Genomic DNA, 18,781 nt, shown 5'->3' on the forward strand with positions numbered 1-18,781 from the left:
TATAAACCAGGGAATTTGGCAAGGATTCCCTTAATTGTTCCACTCAAACCTATCAAATTTTTGTGAAACTCACAGATATGTTTGCACATAAAAATGCCTTGGGTTTGCATAATTTGAACATTAAAATTTAAATTTTAACTCAAATAATTCCAATGCATGACTTAAGTTTTCTCTTTTGGGGATTTACGTTTATCTTAACACAATTTTTAAATTTCTTATTTACTGGCATTAGTTAACTCCTTTTTGTGGAAATGTTTATAAGAGAAGAGTCAAGATGGACAGAGTTGTGTGTATAACAAACTCCAAATCTCAACCATGGTTTATTTTTTGCTCCTGCTGGGTTCCTTTAGGGGGTCAGCTAAGGCTCTGCTTCATGTCATCCTTACTCCAGCAGTTGACTAAAGGAGGAAGCCTCTTCTGCACATTGTCTATGTCCATGTTGAGGAAACTCTTACAGTTTCCATCCAGAAATGACACAGTTTACTGCTGCTTACATTCTACTGGCCAAAGCAAGCCACATGGCCACACCTGACTCCAAGGGGGCGAGGGAGTAGAATTCTACCACATGGGCAGACAGAGAATGAGAAATACTTGCTAACCAGATATGACGGTACACACCTGTAATCCAGCACTTGGGAGGCCAAAGATGGAGGATTGAGAGTTCAAGGCCAGCCTGAGCTACATAGTGAAACACTCTTTTAAAAAAAAAAAAAAGTACTTGATGAACTGTATAGTGAGAACCAGCACAACTTCTTGGGTCTTCAGGAGCAGAGTTAAAGCACTTTCTAGAGCAGACTCTTGATAGGAAGTTATTTACAAGGTACGTAAGCCTGTGGTGGATTTTAAGTGAGTGAACTTTGATTCTGGCTCCATGCTTACTATCTAATCTTGAGCAAGCAGCTTAATCTCTCTCATCTTTAATTTCCTCATCTAAAATAGCACTACCTTACAGAATTATTTAAATGAGTCTTTACAAGAAAGCCAGTGCCTTACATTTTTTTTGCTGTCATTAGAATTGAGTACTTATTGATTTGAATTATTTAAACATTACAGCTTAAGGATTTCCCCCTTATTTATTTTAAAGGACACAAAAATATCTACTATTTTTTCTTTTCTCCTCACCCCCTTTTTTTGGAGGGGTGGGCAGTACTGGTGTTTGAACTGGCCTTACTCTTGCTAAGCAGGTACTGTACCACTTGAGCCACTCTACCAGTTTTGTTTTGTGTTGAATCCTTTTGAGATAGGGTCTCCCGAACTGTTTGTCTGGGTTGGCTTCAAAAGTCCATCTTCCTGATCTCTGTCTCCTGCGTGGCTAGTATTACAGGCATGAACCACTGGCGCCCAGCTCTCTTCCTTTTTAAATGTATACCATCTATCCAAAGCCAGAGAAGGGAACAAGAGATAAGAATCAAGGAATTACCTTTTTAGCCTCAGGATGGAAGAGGTAGGGAATACTACCTGGCTGGGTCAGTTTTATTGTGATCCTCAGACTTTTGTCCTAGGATATTTTACATGCCTTTGCTCTTCTTTAAGAGTAGAAAACTTTGGGCTGAGAATGTAGCTCAGTGGTAGACAGCTTGCCTACCATCACATGAGGCCCTGAGTTTGATCCCCAGCACCACACACACACACACACACACACACACACGTAGAAAACTCTGGTTGTCCATGTTAGTTCCTTGCATATGCACTGGTTGACTTGGCAATTGTATTCTGTGTTTTGCTCTAGCTCAGAGTCAAGATCTCCACTGAAGTTGGCATCACAAATGTCGATCTTTCCACTGTGGATAAGGATCAGAGCATTGCACCCAAAACTACTCGGTAGGTGGGTTGCCACACAGGTACTGGGGACCCCAGGCTCAAAGCACAGTGCCCAGGCACTGTGCACTTCCAAATGGCATTTCTGTGCCAGGCTCCATTCCACTGGTACTGCTATAGGGATTCTCCTGGGCAACTAAGCAGATTTGGGGTTGTTTGTGCTGGTGTTTAGTCCATGAGCTGCCTGTTTATTTCCCATCTGCAATGCAATAAGGGATATAATTCTGACCCAGCAGTGTCACTAAGCACATTATTTAGTTCAGATGACAATTTCCTTTTTTTTTTTCAAGTTTTATAAGAAGTGCTGGTGTATGAAGAATATTATAATATTCATTTTTAAATTAAATTCCGTTGGCTACATTTCTAGAATCACAGTACTTCAGGAATTCCACAAGGTGATTTAATCCATTCTTCTACCTTTCCATAGGATAAACAGAGATCTCATTTCTTTAAAAAAAACTTCTGGGCTAAAGACTCCAGTATCCCAGAATCACTCTTACACATCCATCTCAGCAGAAACTCAGTAAAATACAGAAAACATAATATTTAAATTTATTTTTCCAAGTAACTACCTTAATTCTAATTGTCTAAGCTGGACAATTTTCTTTAATAATGAAACTTTCTCAATGAAAGAAACAATATATTAACTTACATTCTGGTGCAGTCTTCTTATCTTCACAGTCCTGAATTTTCTTTTAGTGGTCTCACAGCAATTCTCTCTGGCCTGTGGTGGGTCTGAAATCAGTTGGTAGCTTCACAGGTCCTTACAACTGGAATGGCAAATACCTAGCACTAAGGTTGCCACTCCCCTTCCCAGTACTTTCTTCAGCACAAACTTCCAGGTGACCAAAATGCTGTATGAAGCCCATTTATATCAACCCTCCTTAGATCTTTATTTATTTATTTTTTTGCGGAGTAGGCAGGCTCATCTAGATCTCTGAGTTTAGTTCAGATCCCAGGTCTACTCAGCTGGGTGGCTGTAGAGGCCAGAAGATAGCAGATGAACCCTGAGGATGGGATGTTAGACAGAGCCTGAAGGTCATTGTCACTCCTTTCTGTCTCTGACTTACCATCATAGTGATATTGGGATGAAAGCACTATCTCTGAAATAGCACCCACTGAAGTAGTCCATCAGAGTGCTTTGCAAACTTTAATTCTTTGTAGAAGTTAAGGGTTGGCCTTATTTGTGAGTAAATACAAAGCCAGGTGTGAGCTCTGTCCTCATTTGGCCTGTGTATCTCCTGGCCATCTTACCCCGGAGATAGCTGTGGAAAGAACAGTTTTTCTCATCAAGTCTATCTTTTTGAGAAAATGACTTTATAAAAGACAGTTTCAAGGCAGAAAAATAAATTGAAACAGTGTTAAGTTTCCCTTATCATAAAAAAGAAAAAGGTCAAATCCCCTTCTTTCCTTTGTATTCACTTCTGGCTCACCTGCTGGCCTGCTTCACATATTATTTGTCTGCCACTCTGTCAGCCTGGCTCTCAGTCTATGTGCCTATACACAAGTACTTGGGGGCCATAGCTCCTGACGTGGTCAAGAGTTTAGGTCCTTGAAATAAAGCCTAGAAGTATAAACATCTATACAAAGCATCTTCCCCAGATCCTGATGAAAGTTCACCCTGTGCTTTTTCAGCCCTGGCCTGGGGCTAAGGGTGTAGCTTAGTGTAGAGCACTTGCCTAGCATGCACATGGCCCTGGGTTCCGTCCCCAGCATGGAAAAGCAAAAAAAGAAAAAACTATGCAGGGCACAGTGGTTTAAATCTGTTATTCCAGCTACTTGGAAGGTGGAGATTGGAAAGATCAAGCTTCAAGGTCAGCCAGGACAAAAACTTAGCTAGCAAAGCCCTCATCTCAACAAACAAGCTGGACATGGTGACACACAACTGTAATCTGGGGGAAGGCACAGGTAACAGGATTGGTCTAAGGCCCACCCCAGGCAAAAAACACAAAACTATTTGAAAAATAACTAAAGCATGGGTTGGAGATGTGACTTAAGTGATAGTGTGCCCACCTAGCAAATGCAGAGTTCTGAGTACAAATCCCAGTACCACCAAAAGATGAAAAAATAGGAAATACAACTCGTTTAAGGAAGAAAGGGTAGTCCAGTAGAGGAAATAAAATTAATTAATTAATTTAAAAGACTAAAGCAAAAATGGCTGGGGGCATGGCTCAAGTGGTAGAGCACATGTATAGCAGGGGCAAGTGCTGAATTCAATCCCTAATACCACCAAAAAAAAAGGAAAAAACCTTTTCTCAGTCCTGGTTTATGGATTCACTTTGCCCCCGGGCCACAGGCATTTCTCTGCACCAGTCTCCACGACAGGAGTGGTGTGATGGAAGAGGGAGGATTAGAGGGTAACAGGAAGGGTGTATTTCTTGCATATTGTCAGAGATATGCAGATACCGTCTGAAGACTGACTGCACAATGTCTCTTTCAGAGTGACCTATCCAGCCAAAGCAAAGGGCACATTCGTCGCAGACAGCCACCAGAACTTCGCCTTGTTCTTCCAGCTGGTGGATGTGAACACTGGTGCTGAGCTCACCCCTCACCAGGTCAGGAAGAAGCCCCCACAGCTCTCTTGACCTGAAGCTCAAATGCATACTGGAGCAGTGGGATGGTGTAGCCCCTATGGGAGAAAATGCCATTCCTGCTCCTTGACCCTGACCATGGGCTTTTCCTGCAGGATGCTCTACCTCTCTCATACTGGTTAGAACCTACACCTGAATTTTATATCTCTCTTTAAAAGATTAGCTGGTATTACAAAGATGTATTTAAGGCAAATTAGCACTAAAGTGAGCCTTTTTAAGTTTTTGATTTAAAAGAAGAGGAGTATATTAAAATAATTTTGAAAAAAGGAAAACTATGCAGAGAATCCAAAGTATTTTGTTGTTCTGGCCAAAGCAGATTTTCTCTTGTGGGACTCTGAAGAAAAGCTCTTTTAAACTTGTACCTGCTTCATCTTATAAAAGCAGTAGGCTTTAATTTTTTATGTGTAAAATAGAAAAAAATATGAGTTTTTTTGTACTGGGAATTGAACCCAGGGCCTTGTGCGTGCTAGCCAAATACTCTATCATAAAAAGAAAGTTAATTAAAAGATTTTCCTACTATTTCCTCAGGAACCTAATATGGTCCTCATACACCTCTTCCTACCTCCCACCTCTTCCTACCTCCCTCCTCTGTCATAACCCTGAATTGAAATAGCGGCTCTCTGCCCTGCCACATAACTGGTTGAGTGCTGTGTAAAGGAAAATTCATATAGATGTTTTGAGGGCCGAAAGAGAGTGTAAAATCAACAGGGTTGGTGTAGGTGTTTTCTGTTGATGCTTTAGCGAGAACCAGAGGCAGCTTCAGAGCAGACCATGAGGTGAGTGGGTTTGCTTGCAGGCCTTCTTGCTTGTTTCTTGTGACGGATACCGTGGCACCTGTGTCCCGAGCATGCCACTGGGACCATAGTCCAGCAGTTCTGTGCTCCTATCCCCTCCAACCCCAACCTCCAGGCACCTTGGCTAGGGTACTTAGCCCTGGCTAACTGACCTTTAAGCACTTCAAAACCTCTTAGCATTTCCTAATTCTGTCCCAGAAAGACATTTGCCAACCATATGGCACCAGAGGGAAAATGTGAAGAAAAGAAATTATAAAACTAATTTGGGAGTTGGGTGTGGTGGTGCATACCCATAATCCCAGCACTCTGGAGATTGAGGCAGGAGAATTGAGACCTTGGGTGAAACTGTCTCAAAAAGCCAAACAAAAACAAAGAGAAATAAGACTGTATTGGGAGGGGTAGTGTTAGGGCTGGAAGAGATGGTGAGGAACTACAACTACTTCTCTCTTCCCAGATTCTTTTTTGAAACCATGGCTTGGAGGCCTCCCAGGTAGCGATGGCATTTTGCCAATGAGCTTGGCAGCCACTTGCACTTAACTGTGATAGGAGGAAGATCAGGCATCTGAGTTCCTAAATCCCATTCCTAGCAGGACCAATCACTGTGGCTGGGATGCTGCACATCTCTGGCTCCTTTCCCTAAATAATTTGATGGATATGTTCTGTTGCCCAGGTGTAGAGTCACAAACGAGGTTTACATTTTTTCTGTAGATCTAGCACTAGTTGTGTGGCCATGGCAACTTATTTAATGCTTGTGCCTTATGATCTATGAATTGGAACCAGCCTCCCTGCCTTGTAGAATTTTTTATTTTAAAGTTATGGAAAAGGACTGGCAGAGTGGCTCAAGCAATAAGAACACCTGCCTGGCAAGTGTGAGGCCCTGAGTTCAAAATACAGTGCTGCCAATATATATATATTATATATACACGTGTGTGTGTGTGTGTGTGTGTGTGTGTATGTGTATAAAATTTAGCTGGGTGTCTGTGACTCACACCTATAATTCTAGCTACTCAGGAGGCAGAGGTAAGGAGGATCAACTTTTGAAGCCAACCCTGGCAAATAGTTCATGGGACCCTATCTCAAAAAAACTATCACAAGAAAAGGACTGGTGGAGTGGCTCAAGGTGTAGGCCATGAGTTCAAACCCCAGTAGTGCAAAAATAAATAGCCATGGAAAAAAAAAGCTCTGATCTGTATATGTGCTATGTGGAAACTTTAGTTTCTTGTGCCACTGGGAGATAGTCATTGAGCCCAGTCCCACTGCACAGTGAATACAATTAGCTACTGTTTGTTAACTCACTAGTATGTACCTGGCCGTGCACTGCATGCTTTGCATACGTCATTGCAGATCTTTTATCATGGCATGCAGTTGTACCATACATAGAAAGTAATCTTTTTTCCTTAAAGATGAAGAAGTCACAGTTCAAGGAGGTTAAGTAACCTGCTCAGCTAATAAGTAGTGGAGCTAGCCCTGTCTGTCTTCAGAGCTGAGGCTCTCTCCATGACACTGAACTGCTGTGCTCAATTGAACACTGCCTTGCTGTCGGACACCCAAGCGTCCTCTACTAAATCCTTAGCTGGAGGCACTAGAAAATTGAAAGTGGACCTGGTCCAGTTCCACCTCATTTCCCTTTTCACCCTTTGGTGAAGAAGTTAACTGGGCAGCAAAGTGGCCCAGTTAAAAGGCTGGCAGAAAGAAGAAATTGCAGCAGTAGCATAGGGCTTAAATCATGCATGAACTGGCCATTCAGCTTCCAAGTTATCAAGAGTTGGCTGGGCCCTAAGTCAACTTTTTTTCCCTCTACCAGCAAAAAGTTGTCTCTTAGCTTGAAACTAGTGTGGGATGGCCACTCCTTGCACTTTCCAAGGCCGGTCTCATGGTGACAAAAGAGCTGGCAGTCTGTGCCTGGCTGATTCTATGTTGGATCCACAAAGAGTTTTGAAATGATCAGATGAAAGGTTGTATTATTGTTCCATCTAGACATTTGTCCGACTCCATAACCAGAAGACCGGCCAAGAAGTGGTGTTTGTTGCTGAGCCAGACAACAAGAATGTGTATAAGTTTGAACTGGACACCTCTGAAAGAAAGATCGAGTTTGACTCTGCCTCAGGCACCTACACTCTCTACTTAATCATTGGAGATGCCACTTTGAAGAACCCAATTCTATGGAATGTGGTATGTGTCTGAATGCACCCTGACTAAAAGAGGATGGCTGGGCTGTGGTCAGACACAAATGGCTCCTTTCAGGGCCACAGGGCTCTTCACCCAAGCCTTGCCCATCCTGCCCACAAGCATTCACAGGCATTACAAGGCAAGGCATCATATCCTGTCTCTATAAGTAGTTCTGTGGTCACATACATGGTTTGGCACATGGTTGGTGCTTAATAAATATTGATTGAGTGAAGGAATGGAATGTAGATTTGCTCTTGTGAGTTTAGTGATCTGTGAATTTCGATAAATGTTACACTGGGAGGATGTTCTCATGTTACATACAGCAAAGCATTATGGAGGACACATAGAAGAGGTAAGGCTCTGGCCTTTGAGATCTGGTACAATTGAGGATTTTGTAGGATAGTACATTGTAAGATGTGCAAAATGCTAATAAACTAACGACAACCACCGTTTTGTGTAGCAAGTTACAATTTACATAGTGCTCTCCCCCTGCATGCCTCACGTTTGATTGATATGATGATAGAAACTTCTTGAAGGACATGGCTTTTGAGCAAGTAGCTAAGGAAAGGCCTGAGTGTCTTGTAATGGTATCTGGGGGCTGTGGGATGGCGTGGAATGGCCTGCAGAGAAGCTCATGGTGCTCTTGGTGAGATGCGAGTAGTTTTCAGAGCCCTGAGCTGGGTGGACAGCAGTAGGTGAAGAGGTGGAGAGGTAGCAGAGGCTCAGCTGCAGCCTCTAACGGGGCTGCTTCTTGTGCAGGACACAGGAGCAGCTAGCTGCCTTTTCTCCTGGTGTGTTCAAGGCTCCTTTTCTTGGACTTCGATCTACTTTTGCATGAGAGTGAATTTTCAGTTCTTTTTTTGTGTGGTTGTTGTTGTTGTTGTTAATGTGACTAAATCATACTTCCCAGGGACACCATGCAGTTTCTCATTACAACTGAAACAGCCAGTGTGCTAGCTGGGATTTTTGTATTAAGTAACTCTATGAGGCTTTTTCTACCATACTGGTAGAAAATTGGAACTTTTGCTCTAAAAAGCATTTTCAACAAATACTTGTTTCGATCTTAAAATTTTTATTGCCTTAATTTGTCAGTTAATGGATCCAAAGTGATTGGACTGCTTGGAGCTTTTGATATGAATCAGGGACTATCGTCATGCCAAGGCGTTTCTCCACTGTGTCTCTAAAGACTGTCCTTGTTTTCTAGGCTGATGTCATCATCAAGTTCCCTGAAGAAGAAGCTCCCTCCACTGTCCTGTCTCAGAACCTTTTCACCCCAAAACAGGAAATCCAGGTAGATCCCAAAGGCCTAATCCACTAACATGGAGAGAAGTGCCTCCTTAACCTATTTACATGGTGTTTCAGAGTTTGAGCCTCACCACCCTGTGAATTAGAAGGGAAAACAGCAATCCCATCCTAAGCTGAATGAGCAGGTTCAGAGAGCCCAGTGAGGAGCTCCCAGAGAGCACAGCTGGAGATGAAATCAAATATAAGTACATTTTTCCTGACACGCAAGGTGCTTGGTTGCAGATTAGTGCTGGGCTGCCGCAGGCACGGATGGGTTTAGCCTTTATCCCCTCTGCTGCTGCATAACTCAGGGTTGATTGGGCAAACTCATCTGGCGGAACAGACCTGGTTCCTGGGCAAGTCCTTGTCTTTCCTAGGGCTTCCCTTCCTTTCAAACAGAAAGAGCAAGCCCTGGGCTGGGAATGTGGCTCAGTGTTAGAGCACTTGCCTGGCATGCACAGGCCCTGGGTTCATCCCAACACTGTAAAAACAACAACAGATGAGCCAACTCTGCCCAGCTTATAGGACTATTGTGAGGGTCAAAATCAATAATGGGGTAAGGAAAGAAAGGAATTAAAATGTCTCTGAAACCCTTCACAAAATCAACCCAATGGTTGCAAAACAGTTTGGGTACTGGTTAAGGAAACAGGTGGATCTGCTTGGCAGATCGTTCCATAGCTGTGAGAAATGGTCATGTGTAGTAACATAGGGACATCCATGTGAGACTGCTTGCTCTTACCTCACTATTGAAATAAGGGCAAGGGCTCAACAGGTAAGTAGGATTCTTTTGGAAACTCCTCTTCATGTTGCTGTCAAACTCTTAGCAGAACATTCTGTGGTGACAGTGAAGGCTGTTGACTGATAGGCAGGGTGGAGTAGGTAGCAGTGACCACTACAGAAAGTATTAGAAATGCCTTTATGGCAGTGGCAGCAATGAGGAGCTGAGGTGAAAAATGAGGAGCAGGAGCCTTCAGTGAGGGCTGCCTCATCATGGAGCTGGGTTGGCTAGGCATCAGCAAGAAGAAAAGAGACATGGTTTATACACTGGAGGACAAATCTTTTTAAAATAAAAAAGTTCGGTTTGCACAAGTGTGTTGCAGTTAATACAGCAGAGTCAAATAAAGCCCTACTTCATTTGGTCCTCATGGTACCCTTACAAATCTAATAAAGAAGTCATTGCTTTCTCCAAGCCTACTTTCCAGCTGGAAACTGAGGCAAAGGGTGGTAAGTATCTTGCCTGGCAGAGCTATTTCATCAATTTGGGCCTAAATAGTCTTTGGACTCCTAGTTCATCACTGCTGCTGCTTGGTCATGCTGTGTAGGTGAGCTTCTCAAAGACTTCGTGTCAGAAGAGGAACACTTGCCCAACCTTCTGCTTTAGCTCTGGAGATTAAGCAGTGAGTGAGGGAGAAAGGGTGTCCATGGCATCCTCAGAGCTGTGGCTGAGAGAGTGGCCTGAGTTAGGGCTAGAGTCATCTGCAGCAAGGTTCTATTAAGTTTAAAAGGGTGTGTAGTCACTGCCAGTCAACTGACAGAAGCACAGCCGCAGCACAGGGCCTGAGCATTGTGAAGCCCAGAGTCCCACCTCTCTGACACAAGCTACATGCCACTTGCCTCCAAATGACAGTGAGTCTTTGAAGTGGAAAACCTGGCCGAGCGTGGCTGGGACTGATGCGGCATCCCAGGAAGGGAGACTTCTGGGTCAGAAACCAGTGTAGGGAAGAGACATCAGCCAAGCAGTCACTGGTTGCCAGGAGTCATTAGCCTCTGGGAGGCATTTCATCTTCAAGATTATTGTTGGCATTATGGCCCCTAGTATCCATGGCAGCCTCTGCTGGGAAGGGCACGTTTTAAAGTCTTCCTGGTGTGTGTTCTCTTTGTAGCACCTGTTCCGCGAGCCTGAAAAGAGGCCCCCCACAGTGGTGTCTAATACATTCACGGCCCTGATCCTCTCGCCCTTGCTCCTGCTCTTTGCTCTGGTGAGTTGCTGTAATTAGTATGGACAGCGTGTGTCTGGCACCAGACTTGGCAGATGTAGTCATTCCAAAGGAGGCTTTGTGCTGTGGCCTCATAGCTCCAGTGGGGTTCAGCAGCTGTGACCTGAACTGATGGTCAAAAAATTGTAGAATAACCAAAATTCCTCACTATAGGGGAGCGACCAAATAAACTGACTCATAACAAGGGGTATGAGAAAGTTCCTGCTAGTCACCAAAAGTGTGTGGACTGTGGTGCTGCTCCACAGGAGTGTTCAGATGAGATCGAGCACAAACAAAGCAAGGCCCAGTGCAATAGCTGTAAGAATAGAATCAGAGGATGTGCATGCCAGCTCTGAAGCCTGAAAGAAAACAACCTAAAGTCCTCCTAGCAGCAAGTGTTAATCAGTTCACCCTGCCATGGAGTAATATGCAGCTTGTTAACAAAACAGGTAGGCCCTATGCGCTGATATGCCAGCATGCTAAGGGAGGAAGGCAAGGAGTAGGAGAGCATGTTAAGTGTGATATTCTTTGTGGAAAAAAACATTTTTTAGTTATATTAGTGTTGGTCACTTCTGAGGAGAAGACATTTTAGAGAGTATAGAGGAAAAAAAGTTTTACCTTTTATACTTCATTAACAGTTTGTAACGCTTTTTAACTGATGACTTGCTTTTTTTCCTTATTTCTCTTTTAATATTATAAACATAGGCATATATCCTCAAAGTTCAGGGAATTTTGAGAAAACTAAATGATATTCAGCTCTGAGAACCCAAGGACACTTGAGAGCAGGTGCTTTTTTCCAAAGAAAAAAGGGGAGAATTTTTCCTGAGTGCTTATGATAGGGTGGTTGTCACTTGGAAAAATTCCCTGTCTTTTCAGTATGCATGAACTTTTAAGCCCTGGGCTGTTCATTGGGTCAGCATTGGCATGATATGTGTTGTCTCTCTTTCAAGTTCTAATGTCTTCTTAATTTATTTCTCCACATTGTTCAGTGGATCCGGATTGGTGCCAATGTCTCCAACTTCACTTTTGCTCCTAGCACAATTATCTTTCACCTGGGACATGCTGGTAAGTGCTCCAGGCTTGCTAATTGTATTTAACCTCCTCTGACATTTTGTCTGCCCACCAAAAGCCCTGTTAAGTAGACCCACAACCTATTAACCGTAATGACTTAATAGCATGACATTTCCCGTTTCCTCCAGGCCTTTAGGACAGTTAATATGATGATAAACCTGTTTGGCCCATCAGCTTAGAACAGCTGTCATTATATTGGGCCTCATTGTACTAGGAGACTGTTGGCAGGCCATTGACCCTCATTTAATAGCCCTGTTCGTTTTCAGAGATTACTCACTTATTGTATCTTTGCACTTTGTGGTCTTCCTGAATGAAGAGCATTAATGCAGTTTCCAAAGGTTATCTTTCCCCCACTGCATTGATCTTCATGTTTGCTGGCGGCTCTGTCTGGACAGTAATAGAAAACAGCCCCTTCCACAGGCAGACATGTTGTTCTCTTGAGAACTTAGGATGTAAACAGCCTAAACATAACAAGACAGTAAATTCACAAATTACTTAAGCATTTCTGACACTTTGACTCTATTGAATCAGTGTTGCCTTGCCTCTAACTGAGACATCAGTGTTTTTTAAATCCTTTGCCTCTTTTGGGAGCCATCATCTCTGTATTCATAGTACAGAGCTCTGAAGGGGTTCATAGATGAAGCCCTTGACATTCCAGGCAAATGTGAGTCTATTTTTCTGGGCAAAGAGAGTCCATAACTTTGATCAGATTTTCACACTAGTCCATGACGTCAAAAATGGTTAAGCACCCTGCTATAGTTCATCCATCATCCTTCTGGTAAAAACTGACAGGATGACCTTTCTCTCCAGATCAGTTACTGAACTTGAGTGATAGCTCTCTTGGGTTAAACTGAGCACAAGACCTGACTATAAATATGTTTAGAGTCATGACTTTTCTTGCCGATGTGTTTATTGTATGTGTTTCCTCGTTTGAGTCTCATCACAACTGTGATGGGGTCCCTGGGGCAGAAATTATGATCTTGTTTGAGAGGTGAGAGAATTTGGGCTCAGAAAAATTAAATAGCCAGTGAGGGCAGAGCCAGGGCCAGGGCCAGAATCCCTGGCTCTCAGCGCCAGCTCTGAGCCCTTTCCACTACACCTTCCTCTTCAGTCCTTTTTGTCCCCTTTCTAGTCACAGTGACAAATCATCCAAAACATGGTTTTAATGAAAAACAAAGTACTCATCTATTAGTATCCTACATGCTTTCATTAAGAATTTGAACAATAAGGGGTCGGGGCTGTAGCTCAGCAGTAGAGCACTTGCCTAGCATGTATAAAGCCCTGAGTTTTAAAGAGAGAAAGAGAAGAACAAGAAGAGTGTGAAAAATAAAATGAATCTCAAATAGAATAAAGTTTTAGACAAAACATAATGAAAACAACCCCACATCTCTACATTTAAAAGTAGACATGCACAGAAGTATGGATCGAAAGAAAGCTGCTAAATTCTGCTTTTGCCTGTGGATTTCCTGTTGGACATGCTGAGAGGCAAATAGATTGAGTCATTTGCTTTCTGTGTGAGGAAAAAGGCATGAAACGAGCTGGTCAAAAATACAGACCTTCATGACCCAGCAGGCCTGCTCCTAACTCCCCCCTGCTCCTGCTCCTTAGGCATTGTCATCGTTTAATTGGATGTTATGACACCTCCTCTTGTAGCTATGCTGGGGCTCATGTATGTCTACTGGACTCAGCTCAACATGTTTCAGACCCTGAAGTACCTGGCCATCCTGGGCAGTGTGACGTTTCTGGCTGGCAATCGGATGCTGGCCCAACAGGCAGTCAAGAGGTAAGGCAGGGGATAGGCTGAGGCTCCAAGGTGGGACTAGGAATGATTGTGTCAACAGTGCAACCCTGCTTTTGAGTCCAAGGGTATGTGGCACCATGATTCATATCCTTAGGGACTAGTCTGACACCTTAATCCAGCTCAACCATAAGAGCTTTTAAATCAGAAAAGGGCCTTACTGATTAGCTGTGGATGTATGAAAAACCACAATAATTGGGTCCCTACCTGTTAGGATGAGAGGAAAATTGCTTTTTGAAGGTTCATATGAGTTAGGCTCTGTGGTGGAAGATTGTTAACTTGCTGGCTGTATAAAAATTCCCTTCCCTATTGCCACAGAGGATACTGCCCTGCTCTTCTAGGCCCCTAAGAGTGATGCCTATGTAACTCCTGAAAGTGCCTGGAGCTTTTCCATGTGTGCTTTCCAGAAGAAGCTGTGTGGGTTTTGCAGAGACCCCCCCCAGCAAGGAGCATCGCTCAGGAGCCCACATCACCACCCTAAGAAGCAGACAGCCTGAGAATCAGACAAATGGTCAGACTTTGACATGATGGCAGCTTGACTTTCAAAACAAAATTGGAGGCAAATTTAAATGTCACATAGGTGTTTCTCATTGATTTGGCTTTATCAGGACCTGGGTGATTTCAGCCACACAAAGATCAATAAGAAAAGGTCAGAATTGCTTTTACCTTTGGAAGAAATCATTTGCAGATGTGCCCCGCTTTCTCTCCTTCAGGACTTGTGCTGGCAGAATGTAACTTGATAGCTGCCTTCCAACATGGCTACAAATTAGGTCAGTCAGATCTGAGAAACTTTTACAGGAGGCCATTAATGAGTGGAAGAGGCAAAGATCTTGTCTCTACCAGTCTCCATAATGAGCTTTTGGGGTGCCTCACCATGGGGATCAGCACAGACATGTTCCTTGGCTTCCCTACAATAATCTGGGTCCCATTGGTGCTGCCTTTAGCACCAGCAGTGGTGCTGGTCCCTTCTTCTGCACCTGAGCGGTCTTTACCTGGCCACTGCACGTTGCATCTGGGAAAGAGCAGGGGACTGTGTTTCTCCAAAAGAGAACTCTGCTCCTTTGAAGCAATCAGTCTCAGTACTAGGGAGCCGAAGACTGCTCTGGTAACTTCTCTCTTCTGGATGTTGCCTACAAGACAAACAAAATCAAGCTGAGAGTGAAATAGAAACCATTTGTTTTAGGTCCTACTTAGCAGAAGTTCCTCTGGGGAGAAAGACCATGCTTTTCATCAGAATCCCAAAAGGATCGATCACACACACACACCCACACGCACATACACACACATATCAGAAGAATAAAACCTACTCTGTATAAAAAGTCCTGGAGCCGGTGCTACCTGGGAAAAACTGGCCCCTAATGGCAGCTCTGGTCGGGTTTTGCCATTTCTTTCCTCAGTTTATTTCTCTTCTTACTGTCCTTTCTTGATTCTCAAACCCTCTTTCCTTTGGCAGGATCGCTGCAGAGCAGAGCAGTAGATTGGCAAAATATAGGACACTACGGTAAAGATGAAGGGTGGACTCCTCCCAGGAGCAGGCTCCCTTTCCCATCCTGTCCACCTCATGCATGCCAGTGATGCTGTGGAGTCAGCCCACTCATTCCTCCCACCCTTCCTATGCCAAAGCCCAATTGTGAGGTCATTTTCCAGCCTTCTGGATGATGTTGTGACTAGACCAGGACAAAAACTTCTTGAGTGAACCCAGCTGCTGGGTAACTTTGCAGCTGAGCAACTCTGGCCTGGCTTTGGCAGTATAAGACTTCATTCTTCCTTATATTCCATGGGGGATCAATCTCTACACAGCAGCCCCTCTCCTTTTGTAGGAGAGCAGAGTTGAGGCTAAAACAAGTCTAACCTTGGTCTTCTTAAAAGAGACCACATCCAAACCACTTGAATTTTTAAAATTATGGTCCCTTGGCAAATCCTGGCACACCTTGTCACTGTTTCCAGGCCTTTCCATAATACTACTCTACTTGGGCCAAACAGTGTGGTTTGGTAAGACTTAATTATGAAGGATTGATGGCCACAGATGAAAGCCAGTGGGAGAATCCAGGTCCCTAGAGCTCAGGATGTAATACAGAGCTGTCCCTTTGTGTCAGAAATAGTGCTCGTCCTCCTTCCAGATGCTAGTCTCAGGCCAGGGATGGAGTGGAGGCAGGGTGGGGGGAGGACGGAGCCTATCTGTTGCTTCATGGACCTGCTCCTCTGAGGTAGGGGTGACAAGAAGTTGCTGTAAAGAGCCAAGTGATTCTAGGCTTTGCAAACTCAGTGGTCTCTTGTTACACTACTCAGCTCCAGCACCGTCATGTGATCAGCTGCAGACCCTGCCTGTAAATGAGTGAGTGTGGCTGGTGTGGCTGCATTCCACTAACACTATTTACCAAAATTAGTGGTGGACTGGCTTTGGCCTGTGGCATAGTTGGCTGACCTCTGCCCTAGACCAACAAAAGAGAGGAAGGTATCTGAATTTCCCAGTCATGTCCCTTCTTAACCCTTACTTTGGAAATGGCTTGTCCTGCCAAAGTCACAAAGCCATCTAACTTTTAATCCTCTGAAAATAGGAGAAATAACAAAAAGCATAGGATTTAGAGCCTTTTCACTGATGCGTGAGCATAAGCTGGGTCACCTAGTAGCCCTCGCCACAGAAAGAGGCTGCATTTGTTTTGGTTTTTGTTTTTTCATGTTTAGCATATAATTCTGTAAGTCTTGAAAAAAATTGCCACCTCGGTTAAGATAGGCTATTTCCACACTCCATAAAGTCCCCTGTGCTGCCTTTTACAGGCATCTCCTCCCTCCTGCCATGCCCTGGCCCTTACCCATTTGGTTTCATCCCAAGTTACAGTTGCTCTGTGTGAAATTTGCTTTCAGAAGTAGTCCTCTCTGCTATGTGTCGAGTTCTTTCATTCTTTACTCTGGGTTGGTTTGTCCGCTTGGTCATATATTGCTCATTTGCACATTTGGGGCTTCCTGAGGTTGGGACCAGTGCTTAGTCAGGCTTACCCCTGGTGGAGTGCTTGTGACCTGAAGGCAGACATTAGTTTGAGCAAACATAATGTAGTTGGTTTGGAGCCTGCCATTTTGCAAGACTGGCCTTATCACCCTAGTCTTCACGATGGGGTCAGCTGCCCACCAAGGGTGGTAGGTCTGGCTTCCTGCCCTGCTTGCTAGAGCTAGTTGCTGCTTTCACCTCCCTGGTGGTAGAGTCTGTGTAGGTGATCATTTTCATCACTTCTTAAAGTCTAGGGAGAGGTAGCTCAGAGAAAACAGAATAAAGTGATAGAGAGGTTCTTATCTCCTCTTACAGTTATGTGAGGGCCAACATTGGTGGTACAGTCAGGAGGCTGAGGCAGGAGGATCAACAAGCTCAAGGTCACCCTGGAAGACTGTCTCAAAAAAAAAAATTTTTTTTTGACCAGGCATGGTAGCTCACTCTTATAATCTCAGGAGGCTGAGATCAGTTTGAGGCCAGTCTGGGCAAAAAGTTAGTGAAGCCCATCTCAACAAACAAGCTGGGCATGGTGGTATGGTCTTGTCATCTCAGCTATGTGAAAGGCTGAGATTATAAGAATCAGGGTTCAAGGCTGGCTCCAGGCAAAAGTGAGACCCTACCTGAAAAATAAACTGAAGCAAAAAGGACTGGGGGTATGGCTCAAGTGGTGGCTTTGAGTTCAAACCCCAGTACCACCAAAAAAAAAGAAAAACTCTGTGGGCTGGTTCCATTTTCAAGAATCATTTTATGTTAGGGTTAGATATACAGTCTTGTTATTGACAGGAATGGGATGTAGGCTGTCATCTTCCAAGTCCTATCAGGCCATTTGTTGGTTGGTAGACATGGAATCTGGGAGACTGAAGATGAACCTTCTTTAAAACTCCTTTCTGCTTCTTCTAGCTGAAGTTTGTCCTGACGTTTTGGCCTTTGCTGTGAGAGGTGTGCCTGGATTACCTCATCTCCTTATATTTTCATGCATCCCTTTCTTAGTTACCAAGTTTGTTTTGTTGTTTTTAAGTCATCATCAGCCTCAGTTATGAACTAGCCATCTCACATTCTGTTGTGGACTGAGATGGGGCATAAATAAGTAGAACCAGCAGGTAAAGGACCAAGCAGTGGGAGAGGACTGGGTTCTCTGTTGTCACCAGTTAGGCAGTGTGACGGTGAATTGAAATCTTCAGTGATTTTGGGTTTGTTTCTCTTTTCTTTCAGAACAGCACATTAGTTCCAGGAAATTAATGAAAACCTGAAAACTGAAGTGAATATTGGAAAAGGGAGTCAAGAACAATTCACAGTGTGAGAAGTGGAATGGAAAAAAAAAAGAAAACAAAAACAAACATTTTATTTAAAAAGAAATACGTTGAGATGTGATTATACTTTTGCTTGTTTTTCAGTTTCTGCTACACAGAGCAGTGCTTGTACCCTCAGATGGTCTGCTTCTTTGGCAGGCTCCTTAACCCTGCTGGGGATATCCTGAATTACAGGTGTTACATTGGAAATGTTGCGGTCTGTAATCCTCGGTTTTGGAATAAAAGAGTGATGATAGGAATAAAGGCCCGACTGTGACTTACTCTGGTATCTTTGGGGTGGTGGGATCACTGGGTGCAAAATGCGAGTACTTACTGGGACTTGGTTATTGGCCCAGATGAACAGGGTATTGTTTCTCCAGGCCTTTTTGCATTGGTCCTTATCCCTCTCTTAACAGGACTGAGAAGTGCTAGAAAAACTGGCTCCTTTCTGCTTCCACAGCCATGAGTACCACACAGGAGCCCTGATGATATCTGCGGACCCCTCTTGGTCCAGCAGCTTGGACCTGCTCAGTGTTCTTGCCTCAAGTTTGGGCTCAGCATGCATTAGGGAAGGATTGGGACTGTTTTTAAAACTGACTGTCTCATCCATTTCTGTTGCTATGACAAAATACCATAAACTGGACAATTTTAAATAGTAGAAATTCTAATAGTCTGGCCTGAAAAGTCGAAGTTGAAGGCACTGGCAGATTTGGGGTCTGGAGAGGGCCTGTCTTCACATGTGGTGCTGCTGTAGTATTCTCACATGACAGAAGGGACAGAAAGGCAAAAAAAAATTGGCTAGCTAATTCCCTCAGGCCCTGTAACCACTGAGGAGGGTAAATCCCTCAAGACCCAACCACTCCTTGAAGCCCCCACCCACTTCTGTGCATTAGGGATTTAGTTTCAAATGAATTTTAGAGGGACACAAATTCAGGCCATAGCACTGACCAGTTGGGTTCTCTTATGCTGAGAGTTAGTGTACATCCATCCCAAGCATGCCCCCTT

General features: G+C 43.9%; 1 protein-coding gene across 1 annotated transcript in view; it reads left to right on the forward strand.

Moving 5' to 3' along the window:
• Rpn2 (ribophorin II) overlaps nt 1-18,040 on the forward strand; it is a 57,092-nt gene extending 39,052 nt beyond the window's left edge. The window contains exons 10-18 of the mRNA XM_074074724.1: nt 1,730-1,821; nt 4,259-4,373; nt 7,181-7,375; nt 8,577-8,663; nt 10,540-10,635; nt 11,622-11,697; nt 13,357-13,486; nt 14,955-15,002; nt 17,700-18,040. Coding sequence (XP_073930825.1) covers nt 1,730-1,821; nt 4,259-4,373; nt 7,181-7,375; nt 8,577-8,663; nt 10,540-10,635; nt 11,622-11,697; nt 13,357-13,486; nt 14,955-15,002; nt 17,700-17,712 — 852 coding nt within the window. The 3' untranslated portion in view covers nt 17,713-18,040. The remainder of the gene's footprint in view (nt 1-1,729; nt 1,822-4,258; nt 4,374-7,180; nt 7,376-8,576; nt 8,664-10,539; nt 10,636-11,621; nt 11,698-13,356; nt 13,487-14,954; nt 15,003-17,699) is intronic.
• The last annotated feature ends 741 nt before the right edge of the window (nt 18,041-18,781 follow it).

This window comes from Castor canadensis, chromosome 5 (assembly GCF_047511655.1).
Source record: "Castor canadensis chromosome 5, mCasCan1.hap1v2, whole genome shotgun sequence".
Taxonomy (NCBI): domain Eukaryota; kingdom Metazoa; phylum Chordata; class Mammalia; order Rodentia; family Castoridae; genus Castor; species Castor canadensis.